The sequence below is a fragment of the Lepisosteus platostomus genome, chromosome 6, assembly GCF_059453375.1.
Source record: "Lepisosteus platostomus isolate fLepPlt1 chromosome 6, fLepPlt1.hap1, whole genome shotgun sequence".
NCBI classification, from domain to species: domain Eukaryota; kingdom Metazoa; phylum Chordata; class Actinopteri; order Semionotiformes; family Lepisosteidae; genus Lepisosteus; species Lepisosteus platostomus.
Genome location: NC_142616.1, coordinates 8,283,271 through 8,297,924, shown reverse-complemented (window position 1 = coordinate 8,297,924; position 14,654 = coordinate 8,283,271). Strand labels below are relative to the sequence as shown.

Below are 14,654 nucleotides of genomic sequence, written 5' to 3'. Positions count from 1 at the left end.
CCATTTATAGCGAAGATATTTCACATTATTTGCAAAAACGTCTTGAGCAGAGAAGCTGCACTCTTGCAGAGTCTTTGAAGTATTTTTTTTTTGCCAAAGAAAAGATTATATGCCTTCATAAATTAATCAAGATATCAAAAATCAACATCCTGTTGAAGCAAATTATTTACAAAGCCAAAACTTTAAATTACAGCTCAAGTCTAGGTACCTGTAGTAAAGGGGAAATTTCATTCTATTGCGTCCTTCTGTACATGATCTGCTGACCATAGCGATCTGCTGCAGAGTGATATAACTCTGACCAAATCCTGAGCAGCACTATTAGGAATCATAAACACAAGACAGCAGGTTTAATAGAGTCTCAAAACAATTGTGCAAAGCTGCTGTAATACAAGTCCACTCGTTGTCTCCAGAACTAAATATATCTTAAAGATATCATTTAAGTTGCAAATTATAAAAGAAAGACTGCAGTGCCATGAGCTATTGAAGTATGAAAGGAGTCTAATTGTTTTCAACACAGTGAACCCCTTCTTTCCAGTATTAATGTAGTGAAAATCATTATGCTTTAACAATATTATTAATGCTTTGAGATCTGCAACCTCTCAGCTGAGGCCTTCTCCCTTCAGAGGATGAAGCACTGTGCCTCCTGTGAGCCTGCAGTGACTCTCTGCATGCTGTCTGCTCTGGGCTGCACTGCCAGTGAGTGTGTGCAGGTGAGGGAGTGCTGGATCAGCCCCCCATTGAGACACACAGTCCAGAGCACAGTGTCTCATCCTGGAGCCCATTATATCCACAGGGCATCCAACTGACCTAATGATGTTAACATTAACATTTATATTCATATCACACCATATCTAAAAAAAATAGATTTTTCTTATGCCATTATTAGAAAAGAAAAACAGGTGATACACAAAAGAACAGTGATTCTCAGTCATTATTCAGAGCTCCGATGTTGTTATGTTTTCATACAAACATGAGATCCAGGGCCAATCACCATTTGATCCTTAATGATCATTGTTTCCAGGTCTCTGTAGTCAGTTCCCTACAGAACCTGCAGGCCTGCGGCTCTCTGGGAGCAGGAGAGAGGATCACAGCTGCACAGTTAAACACAGTAAAGAGATCAGCGCAGGACTCGCAGACTTTGATTGTAGCGCAGTGACGAACGTGCGTCTATTAGTTTATTAGGCACACGCTATATGAATTACAAGCATGATTTTTTTTTTTTTAAAGACAGCTGTAAAACCTCCCTGTGTATAATGTAAGTCGGGAGGTTACAGACCATCGTGTTGAAAAACACCTGTCAGATCGCAAAGATACTGGCAGAATCATTCTGTCTACCGCAGCTCTCTCTAGTGTGGCTTCTACAGGGAACAGCTCCTGGAGACGCTGCTGTCTCGGCGTTTGAACGTGTGTCTCCTTGTGTTAAGACAAGATTTTTGTAAGCAAATGACCAGCAAATGACGATATTGTTGACAACTTGAATTGCTAACAGTCGCTGCCGATAGTTCTCTAACAAATCTGTTTATCGCGACACAATGTGAACAAATACTGAAATAAATAAGGGTTGTTTCTGGGGAGTGTACTGTACGGTGGTGCAGTATATACAGTACATTTTCATCACGTTGTGTAGGCAGTATTGATTCACCTGACCGTTCACATATTAACGGAATATAATAAAAAGTGTTTTAAAATAACCTTTTTTTTTTCACAACGCACTCCTCGACCTCTGAAGTCGGTGTGTTTGACTTCCGGGAAAACGGCTGCAGATACAGTCATTGCACTGCGGAGAGCTCACAGTCTTTGAACAGAGTCTTTCTGCTTCAAACAATGTACCTTGGAAGAGATACAGGCTATAGTAAAATCCAAAATAGTCGAAACTAGACTCCAGAAATCAATCTGAAACGAACTGTGGGTGTGCATTCAACGTTTGTGAAATTACATTCTCGTTCTTAGTACGCTGACACTAAAATACCATTTGAAAACAGTACAATTTGTAGCTACAGACTGCCTTTGTGGTGAGCTCTGTTCTTACTATACGTTTTAATCTTTAGAGGGCATACACAACATCGATAAACTAGCCCGGACTTGCTTTTCTAACACAACACTGTGATGTTCTACACTGTAGTTTGTACTGTATCCAGATCTCTCCTAGCATTCAGAGCTGTAACATATCCAGTTCAGGATCAAAAACACTAGTATTACTGTGTTTCTGTTGCACAAAAATGTACAGATGCCCATCCCGCACATCTTGGAAAACGTTGGTACATCTTTCTCCATTACTTAATTAAAATGTTATTTCTTCCGAAATCAACACTCAGGAATGTTGACGCCTTTTCTTATTGCATCAGGAAGAAAAGCTATGTGTTCCAGTTTAGAAACGGGATTCCAATAATAATCGGGCGCAGGGTCGGTGTCGCTATCCAAGGTGCTGAAAGACCAGCACTGGGATTTTATTTTCCACCGGGATTTCTGTTTTAACGACCAAAACCGGGATTGTAACGACGTCGTGAATTGTAACTAATACCTGTGGGCGTATATGTTTATGATATCTCGTCTTCATTTAAATTTACGCTCGCATCCGTTCCTCACTCAATGTGCACCCTCGTATGGTTACTATTTTACGGGTTTGGCCTGTACTCAAGTCCGCAAGAGAAATACTAGTGCCAGTGCAGAGAGAGAGATTCCTGTGGTGCAGAGAGTGAGCCTTTCTCACAATAATGTTTTATGTTTCATGTGTTGTATGTATTGTTAACGAATATACTTGTACTTTCAATATCCGTACATGTTGCGTTAATTGTTTTTGCTTTGGCGACACTGTAACTCATCGGTCACGTCAATAAAGCTCGTAGAATCAGACTTTGGATCGCTCTCCTGTCTCTCGTGTGCTGCCGGCTGGTTAACAGGGGAAGAGTTACAAGTGATCCCGCTGCAGATAGTTTTCTCTTTCTGAGCCCTGAAGCGGTTTATCAGAAAGGGGGCCGGTTGTGTTTTTCGTGACCTCTCCTATAAAGTCAACAAACTGTGGAGGCGGAATACGTCTTTCCGGCTCGTTTGCGCTCCCCCCTCCCGCTTGCAGTCGCAGCTCCGCTTCGTTCTTCTCCATTTGGCGCTGTGGCAGGACGAACGGCCCGGCGTTCTCACTCTCTCCCTCGGGGGGAACGCGGGTTCCTCGAAACGCGCCGGATCTGCACAGGCGGGCAGTGACAGCAGGAGGCGGGCGAGCCCAGACAGAGTGGAGTCCGAGGGAGTCGAGGCAGCGATGGAGCGTCGCTCCGAGCCTGGGGAGGTGGCGTACAGGACCGTGAAAGAGGTGGACCCGGAGGACGAGGTGGAGATTCTGTGGGGGGGAGAAACAGGTACTGTACGGTAACATCACAAGACGACAGAGGCAGGATAGGAAACTGTGAGTCAGCGTGAGGCGATATCAGAGGATGATACAGTGAAATGTCACGTAACATGACACATTACCCTGCAGTTAAATTTAAAATAGTGTTTCTGTGTTAATTGGGTGCATTTCAAGTGAATATATAAGTAAAGAATAGATTTGTCATGAAACTGGGTTTGCTACACCCAAATTATCAGATCTAAATAAGGAAGGAAGGATTCTGACTCATTCTTAGACGATATATTGAATTAGATTGAATTGAGTGATGTACTGTAATGTAATAAATAACAATCTCTTACCAGTTATAAAGATGCAAAAACAGCTTTATTAATGAAGTCCAGCAGGGTTGTGTGAAGTTCATCCTAATCCTGTGAGATTGTACGGATTTTTCCAGAAGAAACGATCTGAAACAATGCTGATGTAGCATGTGTTTAAGTGTGAATGAGATTTATGTAATGGGAGAATAGTGGGAATTGGAGCATTCAAAATCCTGGTGGGAAAAATCATCCTACTTTCAGATCTGAAAACTGGGTATACAATGTACAGGTTGGAAAAACAAGTATTCCATATATAGACTGGGAATTCAATACCTTAATCTCTAATTAAAGTAGACATGTGAGATAGGCAAAAGTCTGTTGCCGAGGAAGATCCAAATATAGCAACCAGATAAATTCCCTGGAATAAAGGAATATCCTGCATTGACAGGCTGATTTTTTTTTTTTTAGTCAGGAAAAGAGAAAACTACAATTCAAATACTCAAACTCCTCTCAGATATTGACACAACCAGCCTAGCGGACGTCTTCAAAATCAAAAACAGCGAAGCCCAACCCATAGAACTATAGGGGGGAGCTCTTAAAACTGAGAACAGGGGGCGCTGCTTTACACAAAGGGTTGTGGGAGTCTGGAACAAACTCCTAGAGATGTACGGGTGAGATCCCTGGATCCATAAGCTACTAGCAGCCAAATGAGGCCGCACGCCATCCTCTCCGTTGTAACCTTGTGTTCTTCTGTTCTCTCTTATTGGGTTTGTGAGTGTTAGTATAGAGTCACGCAGCTCAGGCCTTTGTAGTGCAACAGTCACTATAACTCCCGGCAATAAACATCACTGTGTTGGTGGGGTTTTATATTGTTGTATATTGATTTTTGTATGAGAGCTTTAATTCAAGGGGTTGAGACATGGTTCCAGGAAAGCTGGCGTCAGCACGGGGTTTTTGTGGGAAATGAAGAAATCGAATGTGAAAGAAGTCTTGGCAAGCACGTGGGAGAGGGGTTGGGGCCCCCTTCCTGTCGTGAGTCGCCCTGCACTCTGTCTCTCTACTGCTGTGACGGCAGAAAGCTCCAAACAAAGCGTCTGACCCCAGTTGGGCAGAGCATTGCCACACGCAGCCCCCCTCACTTCCTTAGTGGGAGTCGTCGTGACTCTGGTCACCGATGGTACAGTAGGAGCCGAGGTCAAGAGTTGATTTGCAGAGCTGCTTTGCTCGTGTAGTCGAAGCCTTTGGCCGCTGTCCGACAGTCGCTGCCAGAGCTCTGGGAGTCAGTGAACTTATCTTTTAGCTTTGGATAGTAGTTTCAGGAAAAAAATATCAACAATTTAGCGTTGGTAGATAATTGGTTGGTTTTGCTAACATTAGGGTGGCATGGTGGCTCAGTGGTTAGTGTTGTGTTACGCCACGCCCCCAGAGTACTCGTCATTCCACCTCGCATTCCAGCACGGTTCCCAAATTAGCCCATTTACCCCAGCCTATTTAATGCTCCTCCACACACTTCTGTAACGATGCGTTGGTCAGGACCCTGTGCAGACGGTATAATCCGGAAGTAAGTGAAACAGACACGGGGAGAAGACGATGAGGATCTGGGCGGGGTGACGAACAAGGAGGCATGACGACAGAGGAGTCCAGGGAGAAGTCCAAAAGTCCAAAGCCGGGTGATCCATCCAAGACAAAACAAGACAAGGTTTGAAAACCGGAACGGGATCCGGTGCAGAGATGGGGAATAAAAACGGGATGATGAGGCCAGGCGCTCTGAGCCCCGGAGCCAGATGGTCAGGGCGACGTGGTGAAGCCTGTGCCGTGGGGTCTCTCCTGGACCCGCTGGTAGGAGGGCTTCCGGGTTCTGTCTTCCAATGCAGAGCCCAGAATAGAGTGAGTGTCTGGCTAAATTAAAGAGGGGCTGGATAGGAGGCAGGTGCACATAATCAAATAAAACGTGAAGGAGCCGGAGCGCCCTTAAGAGGAGGGATTACGATCGTGACAACTTCTCTCTGCTCAGTACTAGGTTTATCCTGGCTAGAGCTACTCTTTCTATCGCTGTGACTATCTATTTGTTTGCTGGCTTCCTGACCCTGGTTTGTTCCCCGACTACATCTCCTGGTTTTGGTTTGGGCATTATACTGATTGTACTGGATTTGACTCTTGGCTTCCTGCTCCCCTTCTGGTTATTTGTACTTTTACCCGGCTTGATTACCTACGGCTTACGGACCTCGGATTGCTCACTCAACTACACCTCTCGATATCGTTCTGGTTTCTGCACAGGGACCTCACTACTACTTCGTAACATCTTGATACCTCACAACACTGGGGCCCTGGGTTCAATTCTGGATTTGGGTACTGTCTGTGTGGAGTTTGTATGTTCTTTCTGTGTTTGTGTGGGTTTCCTCTGGGTTGCACTAGTGTCCTCCCACAGTCTAAAGACATGCTGGTAGGTTTATTGGCTTCTGGGGAAATTGGTCCTAGGTGTGAGGGCGTGTTTGTGTCTGTGTCTGTGTTTCCTCTGCAGTGGACTGGTATCCGATCCAGGGTGTACCCTGCCTTGTGTCTGATGATCACTGGGATAGGCTTCTTTTCACCTGCAACCCTGAATTGGAAGAAACAGTTAGAAAAGGGACAGAAAGATTAATAATATTAACATCCAGAGCTACACATGCAATAAAGCATTCATTCCAGCAGGTGTCTCCTTCATACTATTCAAGGAAAACAGCATCTCATAGCGGTGATGGGCTTTTTGTCATTAATACACGTTTCACCTATTCAAAAAAATTGCTAAGACTGTAACTTCTTTGTTATTCATGCTAACCCTGTTGACTGGTGAAAAAAAATTGCTGTGCAGGATGAAAATTCCAAATCTTTCTGTGCTTCTCAGGGTCTCATGTAAGCTCTGCTGGAAGGGTGTCTTTGTACAAAAGGACTGCCCTGCTCTTTGCATCTCTGTGGATTCTTACTCTCATCGTTGGAGTGGGATTTTATTGTGAGTATGGGTAAACAGTGCTCACTACCAGTGCTGTTTCTGCACTGGGACCAGTGAAACAAGTGAAGTGGAAATCTAATAAGTAAATTGATTCTTAAAATGTAGAGAGCTTTGCAAAAAATATATTGGTGCTTTAAGAAAATATATTTCAAGGATGTAATTGCTGTGCTACAGTACGTGCAGAATTTTAGAAAACAGTGCGTCAACAAAGTACACTGTTTAGGTTACTTTAGAAGACAATGTACCAAAACAATATATGCTGTCTGAGTCGTTAGAATTAGCCGAAAGTAACTGATAAGCTTTGAATAACAAATCTAGTGGTGCTTCTTCTTTCGTTTTATGATGTAACCTGTTTTGTCTTAGAGAAAGGGGAAGTTTTAGAAGGGACAAAGTGCTGAACTTTCTCTTACAGCGCAACGTCTTGTAAAAACCCTGTACTGCTTGTAACAAATTGAGTCTCCGGTTGCACTTTGCAAAGTGGCAGCAGGGCTCCTAATATTGCAATATTGAAATAAAGACCTTACTCAGGTGAGAACTCTCTCTTGTGGCTTCCTTGATAGTTATATTTCCATGACACAAGAGATGCGGTATCTACAGTAGGTCCTCTATCTGATGTGGAGCACAAGTAGTAGTTTCACATAGTGAGATAAATTCATTTGTATAGACATTGAGTTTAAAAGCTCACAATTTTTGAAGCAACTGCTGTTCCAGTTAACACAAACACATTGAAAAGAAAAAAAGAAAAGGATTTGGTAAACTTCTATTTAAACATCAACAAAGGAACAAGTAAAGGTTTATTCCATGCTGAAAAAGAGAAGAAAAGAAACACAAAGTTTCAGCAGTGGAGCCTTCTTTGGGGGACACCCAATCAAATCAACAAAGAATGCCCCTTTACATTTTATTTTGCCTTACCTAACAGAATAAATTCTCAATCTGAAACAAAACAATCGGTAAAAAACGACCATATTTAGTGTTTTAACAAAAGGCAAGTATCTAAGATTAAGTAAGCATTTCCTAAATGTAATTAGCATAGTAACATTTATGCTTTTAGATATTTTCATAGTAAAAATATAACACAAAATGCATCATATATTGTATTTATTGAATGGAAAATTCTCATTATTAAACCCACGGCTTGTATCCATTGACTGCAGAGTTTGTGGTTCAGAGAAGTTGTACCTTGTGTTTTAGTCTATAAGCAACCGGAACAGCAAGCAGAGAAATCAAGACTCCTGGAGAGCAATTCAGCTCTACAGATCCAGCTGGAGACCCTGCAGTCGAACTACTCCGGCCTGAATGCAGGTAAAGACAAAATATTCCTTTCCGGGATTTGTGATTCCTCAGTGCTCTGAAAATTTCCATTCAGGGACGCTTTTATTTTATTATTATAATTATCATTATTATTATTGTTGTTGTTTGCCACACAGACTTGCAGATCCAACTGGAGACCCTGCAGATGAACTACTCCAGCTTGAATGCAGGTAAAGACAAGATATATTTCTATCAGCTATCTGTGATTCCTCCATGCTTCTGAAATTCCCAGTTCAGAATGTTTTTATTTTTTAATTATTTTTTGTTCTGCCATGCAGACCTGCAGAATCAGATGGAGGCTCTTCAAAGGAACTACTCCAGCCTGACCACTGGTACTGCTCAGAAGCCTTCTGGGGGTTTTCCTTCAGGGTGCCCAGCCATTAATAAAGGGAGTCCCAGGGCTTCCTGGTAGAAGCACCAGTAATGGCACTGGTGGGCTGCGTGAATCGTTTCATCCATCCAATCGGTTTTGGTTCGAGCCCGGGCCATGATAGTAACCAATCTTGACCAGAATTCCCCCAAGTGTTTGTGTCGACCTGGACAAGTTGAGATCACTGGGATTAAGGTGTATGAGGTTCTCTCATAGTTTGGCACATAGGGACTCCTGTGTGGACACCTGTAGACTGAAGGACATGAGGAGCTCACAGTGAGCTCTGAGAGGTGGGTGTGTCAGAGGCAGTCCACAAATCCCCATTGTCCCCATGTTGGCTCCGGAGTTGATTTCAGAAATAATGGCCTTTTCCAAGCTGGGTGGGAACAAAATAGAGAATGTAATTGTAACCCCCAAATCAGAAAAGGTAACCTATAAAGACTCCTCTTTTCATTGGAAAGGTATATTGTCACAATGAAATGGGTTTCATCCTGGAAGACTTTACACATTTATTTTTAGGTTCTCTGAAGTCCTGTAAAATAAGCCTGCTACTGAAACATATTTACTTGAAATGCTGATCCTCGTTAAATTACACCTTTGGCTTACTGCAGAGACATGGCAAGGTATTTTGCAGAATGTGCTTTATGCTCAACCAAAGGAGGAGGTCTAGTGGTATTTTTAGCACAGGCCAGGGTGTCAGTGTAGCTTCTTAAAGGACCCAGGGTCGTGTGCAGAAGGTGTGAACGATGACAGCCTGCTTTCTTTGGCTTCAGAGCTACAGCAGAGATGGCCCAAAGAGAGGAACAGCTCCTACCTTCAGGGCGACTGTCCTAGTTTGAAGACTTACTTCATGGCCGTGATTGAACACTACCTCCCCATTGAGAAATGCTTTCCCATAGACACCACCAAGACTGGTAAGCATTTCAGTGTATACAGTATATTGTCCAACTGTAGGCGATTCGTGATAGGCATGTGCTTGATTCAATAATTCCTTTAGAACAGTTTTGAGGGAAATTAGTATGTGTAATGGGAGCCGGTCCAGGCTCCCGCGAAGCGTCGTTCAGGACCCTGTGCAGACGGTATAATCCGGAAGTAAGTGGAGAAGGACATCCGGGGAAGGAACAGCAGGAATGGATGGGTAGAAAGACAGGGGGGCGTGACTACGGTGATCCGGTGCTTGGGGGGCGTGGCAAGGGCAAACAGGTCCAGACAGTCCGAAAGGGGGAATCTGGGGTGCAGTCCAAAGTCCAAAATCCATCCAAGAGAAAACAGAGTTAGAATCGGAAACAGGGACAGGGAATAAAACCAGGATAACGAGGCGAGGCGTTCCGGACTCAGGTGGTCAGGACACCATGATGAAGCCTATGCCGTCGGGTCTGTCCTGGACTTCCGGGTGTCCATCTGCCAATGCTGAGCCAGGAATAGTGGGAGTGCCAGGCTTAAATAATGACAGACAAAACAGGGGGCAGGTGCACGTAATCAACTACAATACGAAAGGGTCGGAGCGCCCTTAAGAGGATGGATCCCGATCATGACACTATGTTCTTGAGCTCTTTCTCATTGGTGTTCTTTTTTTCTTGCAGTGAAAAGCACATTCTCTGAATTATCAAGTAAGTCTGAATAAGTGCCTTCTTAATTTGTTGGTATACACAGCCTGATGAAATCTTTATCGGAAACATGATTGATCCTATACGGTGAGGCACTAAAACGCGACAACTGAAAATTGGAACCAATAGCATCCGTTGCCTTTTTAATGCCTCTTGGTTATTTCTAAGCTCGGCATGAAATGAAATCCAAAGAACAAAATATAGCAAAGTTCTATAGAATAAAAACATCATTTTGGAAGACAGTAGACTCTAAAGCTGGTTATCACTATGTTGCCCCATTCGAGAACAGCAGATTCTAATCCAAGCATAATCACTGCTAAAATCAGGTACAGTCATAAAATGCACCCATAAAATCTATAACAGAGTTCCCCAAAAATACATCCCCTTGGGGGAAAGACACTCAGGATATCAGGAATCTGGTCACAGGGCGCCAGTTGAGCAGTCAATTGATGGAGCCTTACCTTTATAACCCAAAGCGAAACGAATATTACCTCTGATAAACCCTGTCCACTGTCATAAGATGGTATATCAATAGCTAAAAAGTGGATCTGCCTGCCTAGATCCTGGAATTCATTTTTATTCTTGTTTCCACCTCCTCGCTGATGTACACATAGCTCCAGCAAATACGGAAGTAGACAAAAATCTACCCAAAACCATCATTGAACTTAAAATGCTTTCTGTACCCACAGGAATGAATGGTGAAGTCTTGACAGTAGGTAAGGTACTGGAAATGCTCTCGGTCCTGGAATTCCACTGCTTTTGCTTAAAAAAAACCTTTGCTTTTTCCTCTTTGCACACCAATCTAACGACAACAGTCACTTCCTATTAACATCCGTTCTGCACGATGGATTGGACTAAGGGCAAGACCTTCAGTTGTAGTCCTCTTGAATCTAGAGTCAGAGAGTCACGTAATTGAATGCAATGCACTGTGTTAATCATTGTCCTTTTCTTCCAGTGTGGAAGTGGATTCGGAATGCATCAGGTACCGGCATTTAGTTGAATCTTTTTTGCCTGTAGAGCACATATTCTCCTCATGCAATACTTTGTGTGCCTTGACAGAGAGACTTTCTCATTGTTTGGCTCATTTCAGAAGCTATAGCTGAAAGGCATTTACATAGAAGGTTAAAATAAAAGGTTTAAGTTTCTTATTTAAGTATCGGATGGAGACACTAGACTTAGGTTAAAAGTCTCGCCCTTCAGATGAGATGTAAAACTGAGGTCCTGACTCTGTGGTCATTAAAAATTGCAGGGTATTTCTCAAAAAAGAATAGGGGTGTTACCCCAGTGTCCCGGCCAAATTTCCCCCTGGACTTTACCAGTCATGGCCTCCTAATAACCCCCCTCTCTGCACTGGCTTCATCACTCTGTTCTCCTCCCCACTGAGAGCTGGTTTGTGGTGAGAGTACTGGAGCATCATCCAGGTGGGGCTGCATCTGGTGGTGGTGGAGGGGATCCCCATTACCTGTAAAGAGCTTTGAGTGGAGTGTCCAGAAAAGCACTATATAACTGTGAGGAAATCATATTCTCATTAAAATAAGAATGTTTTGTTTTTTATTTTATTGAATTGGGTTTTTCTGCATTTTCAAAAGCAGAAGAGATGGTCCACTTAACTTCAAGAGCACGAACCCCAGTAATATCCTCTGCTGAAGCATGTTCAACACTCGAGGTGAAAAAGGAGTATCCAGTGCCAGCTGTCCAAGTGGATCTGGAGGAAATGATTGTAGGACACACGTAGGGGGAGAAACCAAGAGGGCTAGTGTCACACACAGTGGGATTAAAAGTGGATTTACCATTCATGTAATGCATTTCACTGTAAAGCAGTGTGAATAATTGATACTCAATGTGTATTTGTATCCCTTTTGCTCCACAGCTGATGTGACACTGGACCCTGAAACAGCGCATCCCAGTCTCATCCTGTCCGAGGATGGGAAACAAGTGAGGCTGGGTGATCAAAAACAGACTCTGCCTGAGTCTCCACAGAGATTCGATCCCGTTGTTTGTGTCCTGGGCAGGGAGGGATTCTCCTCTGGGAGACACTACTGGGAGGTGGTGGTGGGAGAGAAGACTGGCTGGGATTTAGGTGTCGCTAAAGAGTCCATCAACAGGAAGGGGAAGATTATACTGAGTCCCAGCAATGGCTACTGGACAATATGGCTGAGAAATGCAAACGAGTTTAAAGCTCTTGCTAACCCTCCTGTCCTCCTGCCCCTGAGCCTGAAGCCCCAGAAGGTGGGGATATACCTGGATTATGAGGAGGGACAGATCTCCTTTTACAATGTGGAGTCCAGGAATCACATCTACACTTTCACTGACACCTTCACTGAGAACCTCTACCCCTACTTTAGCCCTAATCTTAAAAGCAATGGAACAAATGCTCACCCAATGATAATCACATCTGTTGATGATATTGACTTATCATGAGAAAATGACAGACACAAAGCAGTGTCTGACAGCAAAGTCTTTTGACGCAGAGCTGTTATACAGCAAGACCTTTTAAAGCAAAACGATCAATTTCAAAGGACAATAACATCCTTCTTTTGACAAGTGTTACACAGCTTTAATCTCTTGGCAGTATTCGACATAACAAATGTACATCTGCAGATTTAGAGAATGTCTCTAAGGCTTCGCATTTGAAATGCAGTTCCATATGATAAATGTACATTGTATTTTATTTTAACATTTAATATTTCAAAGGAACAAGTAATAGGTTTATTCCATGCTAAATACGTTGTGTTCTCTTCTTTTTTTCAGCATGGAATGAACCTTTACTTGTTCCTTTGCAGCCTACGCATGCTGACACAGCTACCCACCTGATTTAATATTTCATCTTTCTTTTGTCTTCTTAACATGCAAAGCTGGTAATTAACAAATGTCTAGTCTCTGCAGTCAGATGGAGGCAGGAAATGCAAGGGTTTATCATACTAAGACCCAGTGGCTTTCTCAGGATGTGAAGTTTCAGTTAACACATAGGTCACTGAGTGACGTGACTAAAAAATGACACTTGACACCAATCTTATTTTTAGCCCAAAACTGTGTATGTGTGGTTTGTCTGCTCAGCTTCAAATGTGTTATGATGGTTTACAACTGTGGCGATTTTCAGTAGCACTCTAACAGATGACTTCTCCTTCCGAAAGAAGTCCCTTAGAACTTCCACTTGTCATTCTGTGTCATTTTCCCACTAATGATCAGAATTAATGCCATTGTTGACCGTATCAATAATAATAATAATAATAATAATAATAAAAAACTCTTTGCACTTATGGAGTGGTTTTCATCCAAAATGATTTCATATACCTTGATATATTCTCCACTTAATGTCCGTTTTTCTAGACTGAGAGCATTTGATTCCTTTAATCTGTCAGAATGTAAGAATCTCTGGAATCATTATTTAAGCACTGAGCTCTCTATGATACTCTGCATTGGTTTCTATAGAGCAGGGGTGCACAACCAGTCGATCGCAAGAATGTTTGGCAAAAAATAAGTGGGCTGTTTGACTTCTTTTTTCGAAAGCCCAAATATTCATTCAGATCTGTGTATGTGATGTCATACATTTTACTGCCCTTGTGTGTGTTTAAGCCTTGTCGAATGGGTTGTAAAAGTCTCTTCCCTGAGTGCTGGCTGACACTGAAAAATAGGCAACAGGAGCTCCGTAAATACTGTAGAGAGTGTTGTGTGTGTGTGCGCTACCCAAGAACGGTCTCTTGGTTATTACCGCACGAAGCCCACATTCGCTACAGTGCATAGTGGAGCGAAACAGACTGGCCGTGACGAATCCGCTAACAGTTTGATCAGTTTGATCGCCTATTTGATAGCGAAAATGATGAAGCAAAGAGACCGAAAACGTACTGTCACCACAAAGAATGGGAGCATGATTTATTTTTTGTACTTTCACATTCAAATCTGCAATGCTAGCGTCTACACGAAAAAGGGAAATATAGAACAACATTTCAAAACTGCACACAAAATGTATGATGTGGACTTTCCCTGCTAAAGGTGAGTTACAGAAAAAGAAGAGTGGAAAAATTAAAATCTCAACTAGCAGCACTCGGTTTTCACAAGGCCTAATGTTGTAAGAGGTAAAGTGGCAATCATCACATCGTTCCGTGTGAGCCACCTCCTGGCTCAACACAACAAGTCATTCTGGGATTGAGATTTAATTTTAAAAAAGCGTTTGCTGAGGCTGCTGACTTGAGATTTCAAAAACAAACATTTTTGGCGGGGTTCAGACAGCTGTTGCCTGAAATCAAAGAGTTTCTCTAGTCACCTAACCATGGTGAATATCCCCAATTAGAGGATGACCAGTGGCTTCTGGATTTAGCATTCCTCACAGATATGACTGAACTGCTGAATGAGCTGAATGTCAAGCTGCAGGGACAACATAAAAATGCCATCATGATCAGCAGTGTCAACACGTTCAAAAAAAAAACTACAAGTGTTCTCAAGACGTTTCTCAGGTAGGCTATTATTTTTTCTAAAATGGAGAACATTACTGGTTCACTGTAGCACGAGTCACTTGCTTTTATTTGCTGTCATTTTAGTGATGGGTATCGTTATTGTACTGATGTGTCCACAGTCTGTTTTTCCTATATCAGAACTTCACATTCACACTGGTAGATCATGCTGGACTGCCAAGTGAAAGAGTAGATCTTTCATTAAACAAGGTTGGGCACCCCTGCTATAGTGGTTTCTAGGTCAGTCATACAGTAAAGGAAGCCACCTCTTCCTCTCTGAATGTGGT

At 42.8% G+C, this 14,654-nt stretch overlaps 1 protein-coding gene across 1 annotated transcript; it reads left to right on the top strand.

Moving 5' to 3' along the window:
- The first annotated feature begins 3,066 nt into the window (after positions 1–3,066).
- On the top strand, positions 3,067–13,176 carry LOC148660011 (nuclear factor 7, brain-like). Its single transcript, XM_088637742.1, has 10 exons — positions 3,067–3,353; positions 6,524–6,628; positions 7,820–7,930; positions 8,056–8,109; positions 8,218–8,271; positions 9,083–9,223; positions 9,893–9,919; positions 10,606–10,632; positions 10,872–10,898; positions 11,787–13,176. Exons 1-10 carry the CDS (start codon positions 3,257–3,259, stop codon positions 12,335–12,337), a joined length of 1,194 nt encoding a protein of 397 aa, XP_088493868.1. The 5' UTR covers positions 3,067–3,256; the 3' UTR covers positions 12,338–13,176.
- The last annotated feature ends 1,478 nt before the right edge of the window (positions 13,177–14,654 follow it).

What these genes read in the sequence shown, in the direction of transcription:
- LOC148660011 (XM_088637742.1), top strand. Translation starts at nt 3,257, where the DNA reads ATGGAGCGTCGCTCCGAGCCTGGGGAGGTGGCGTACAGGACCGTGAAA. An exon ending in TCTGTGGGGGGGAGAAACAG is followed by an intron (nt 3,354 to 6,523) that starts GTACTGTACGGT and finishes TGTGCTTCTCAG; the next exon opens with GGTCTCATGTAAGCTCTGCT. An exon ending in CTACTCCAGCTTGAATGCAG is followed by an intron (nt 8,110 to 8,217) that starts GTAAAGACAAGA and finishes TCTGCCATGCAG; the next exon opens with ACCTGCAGAATCAGATGGAG.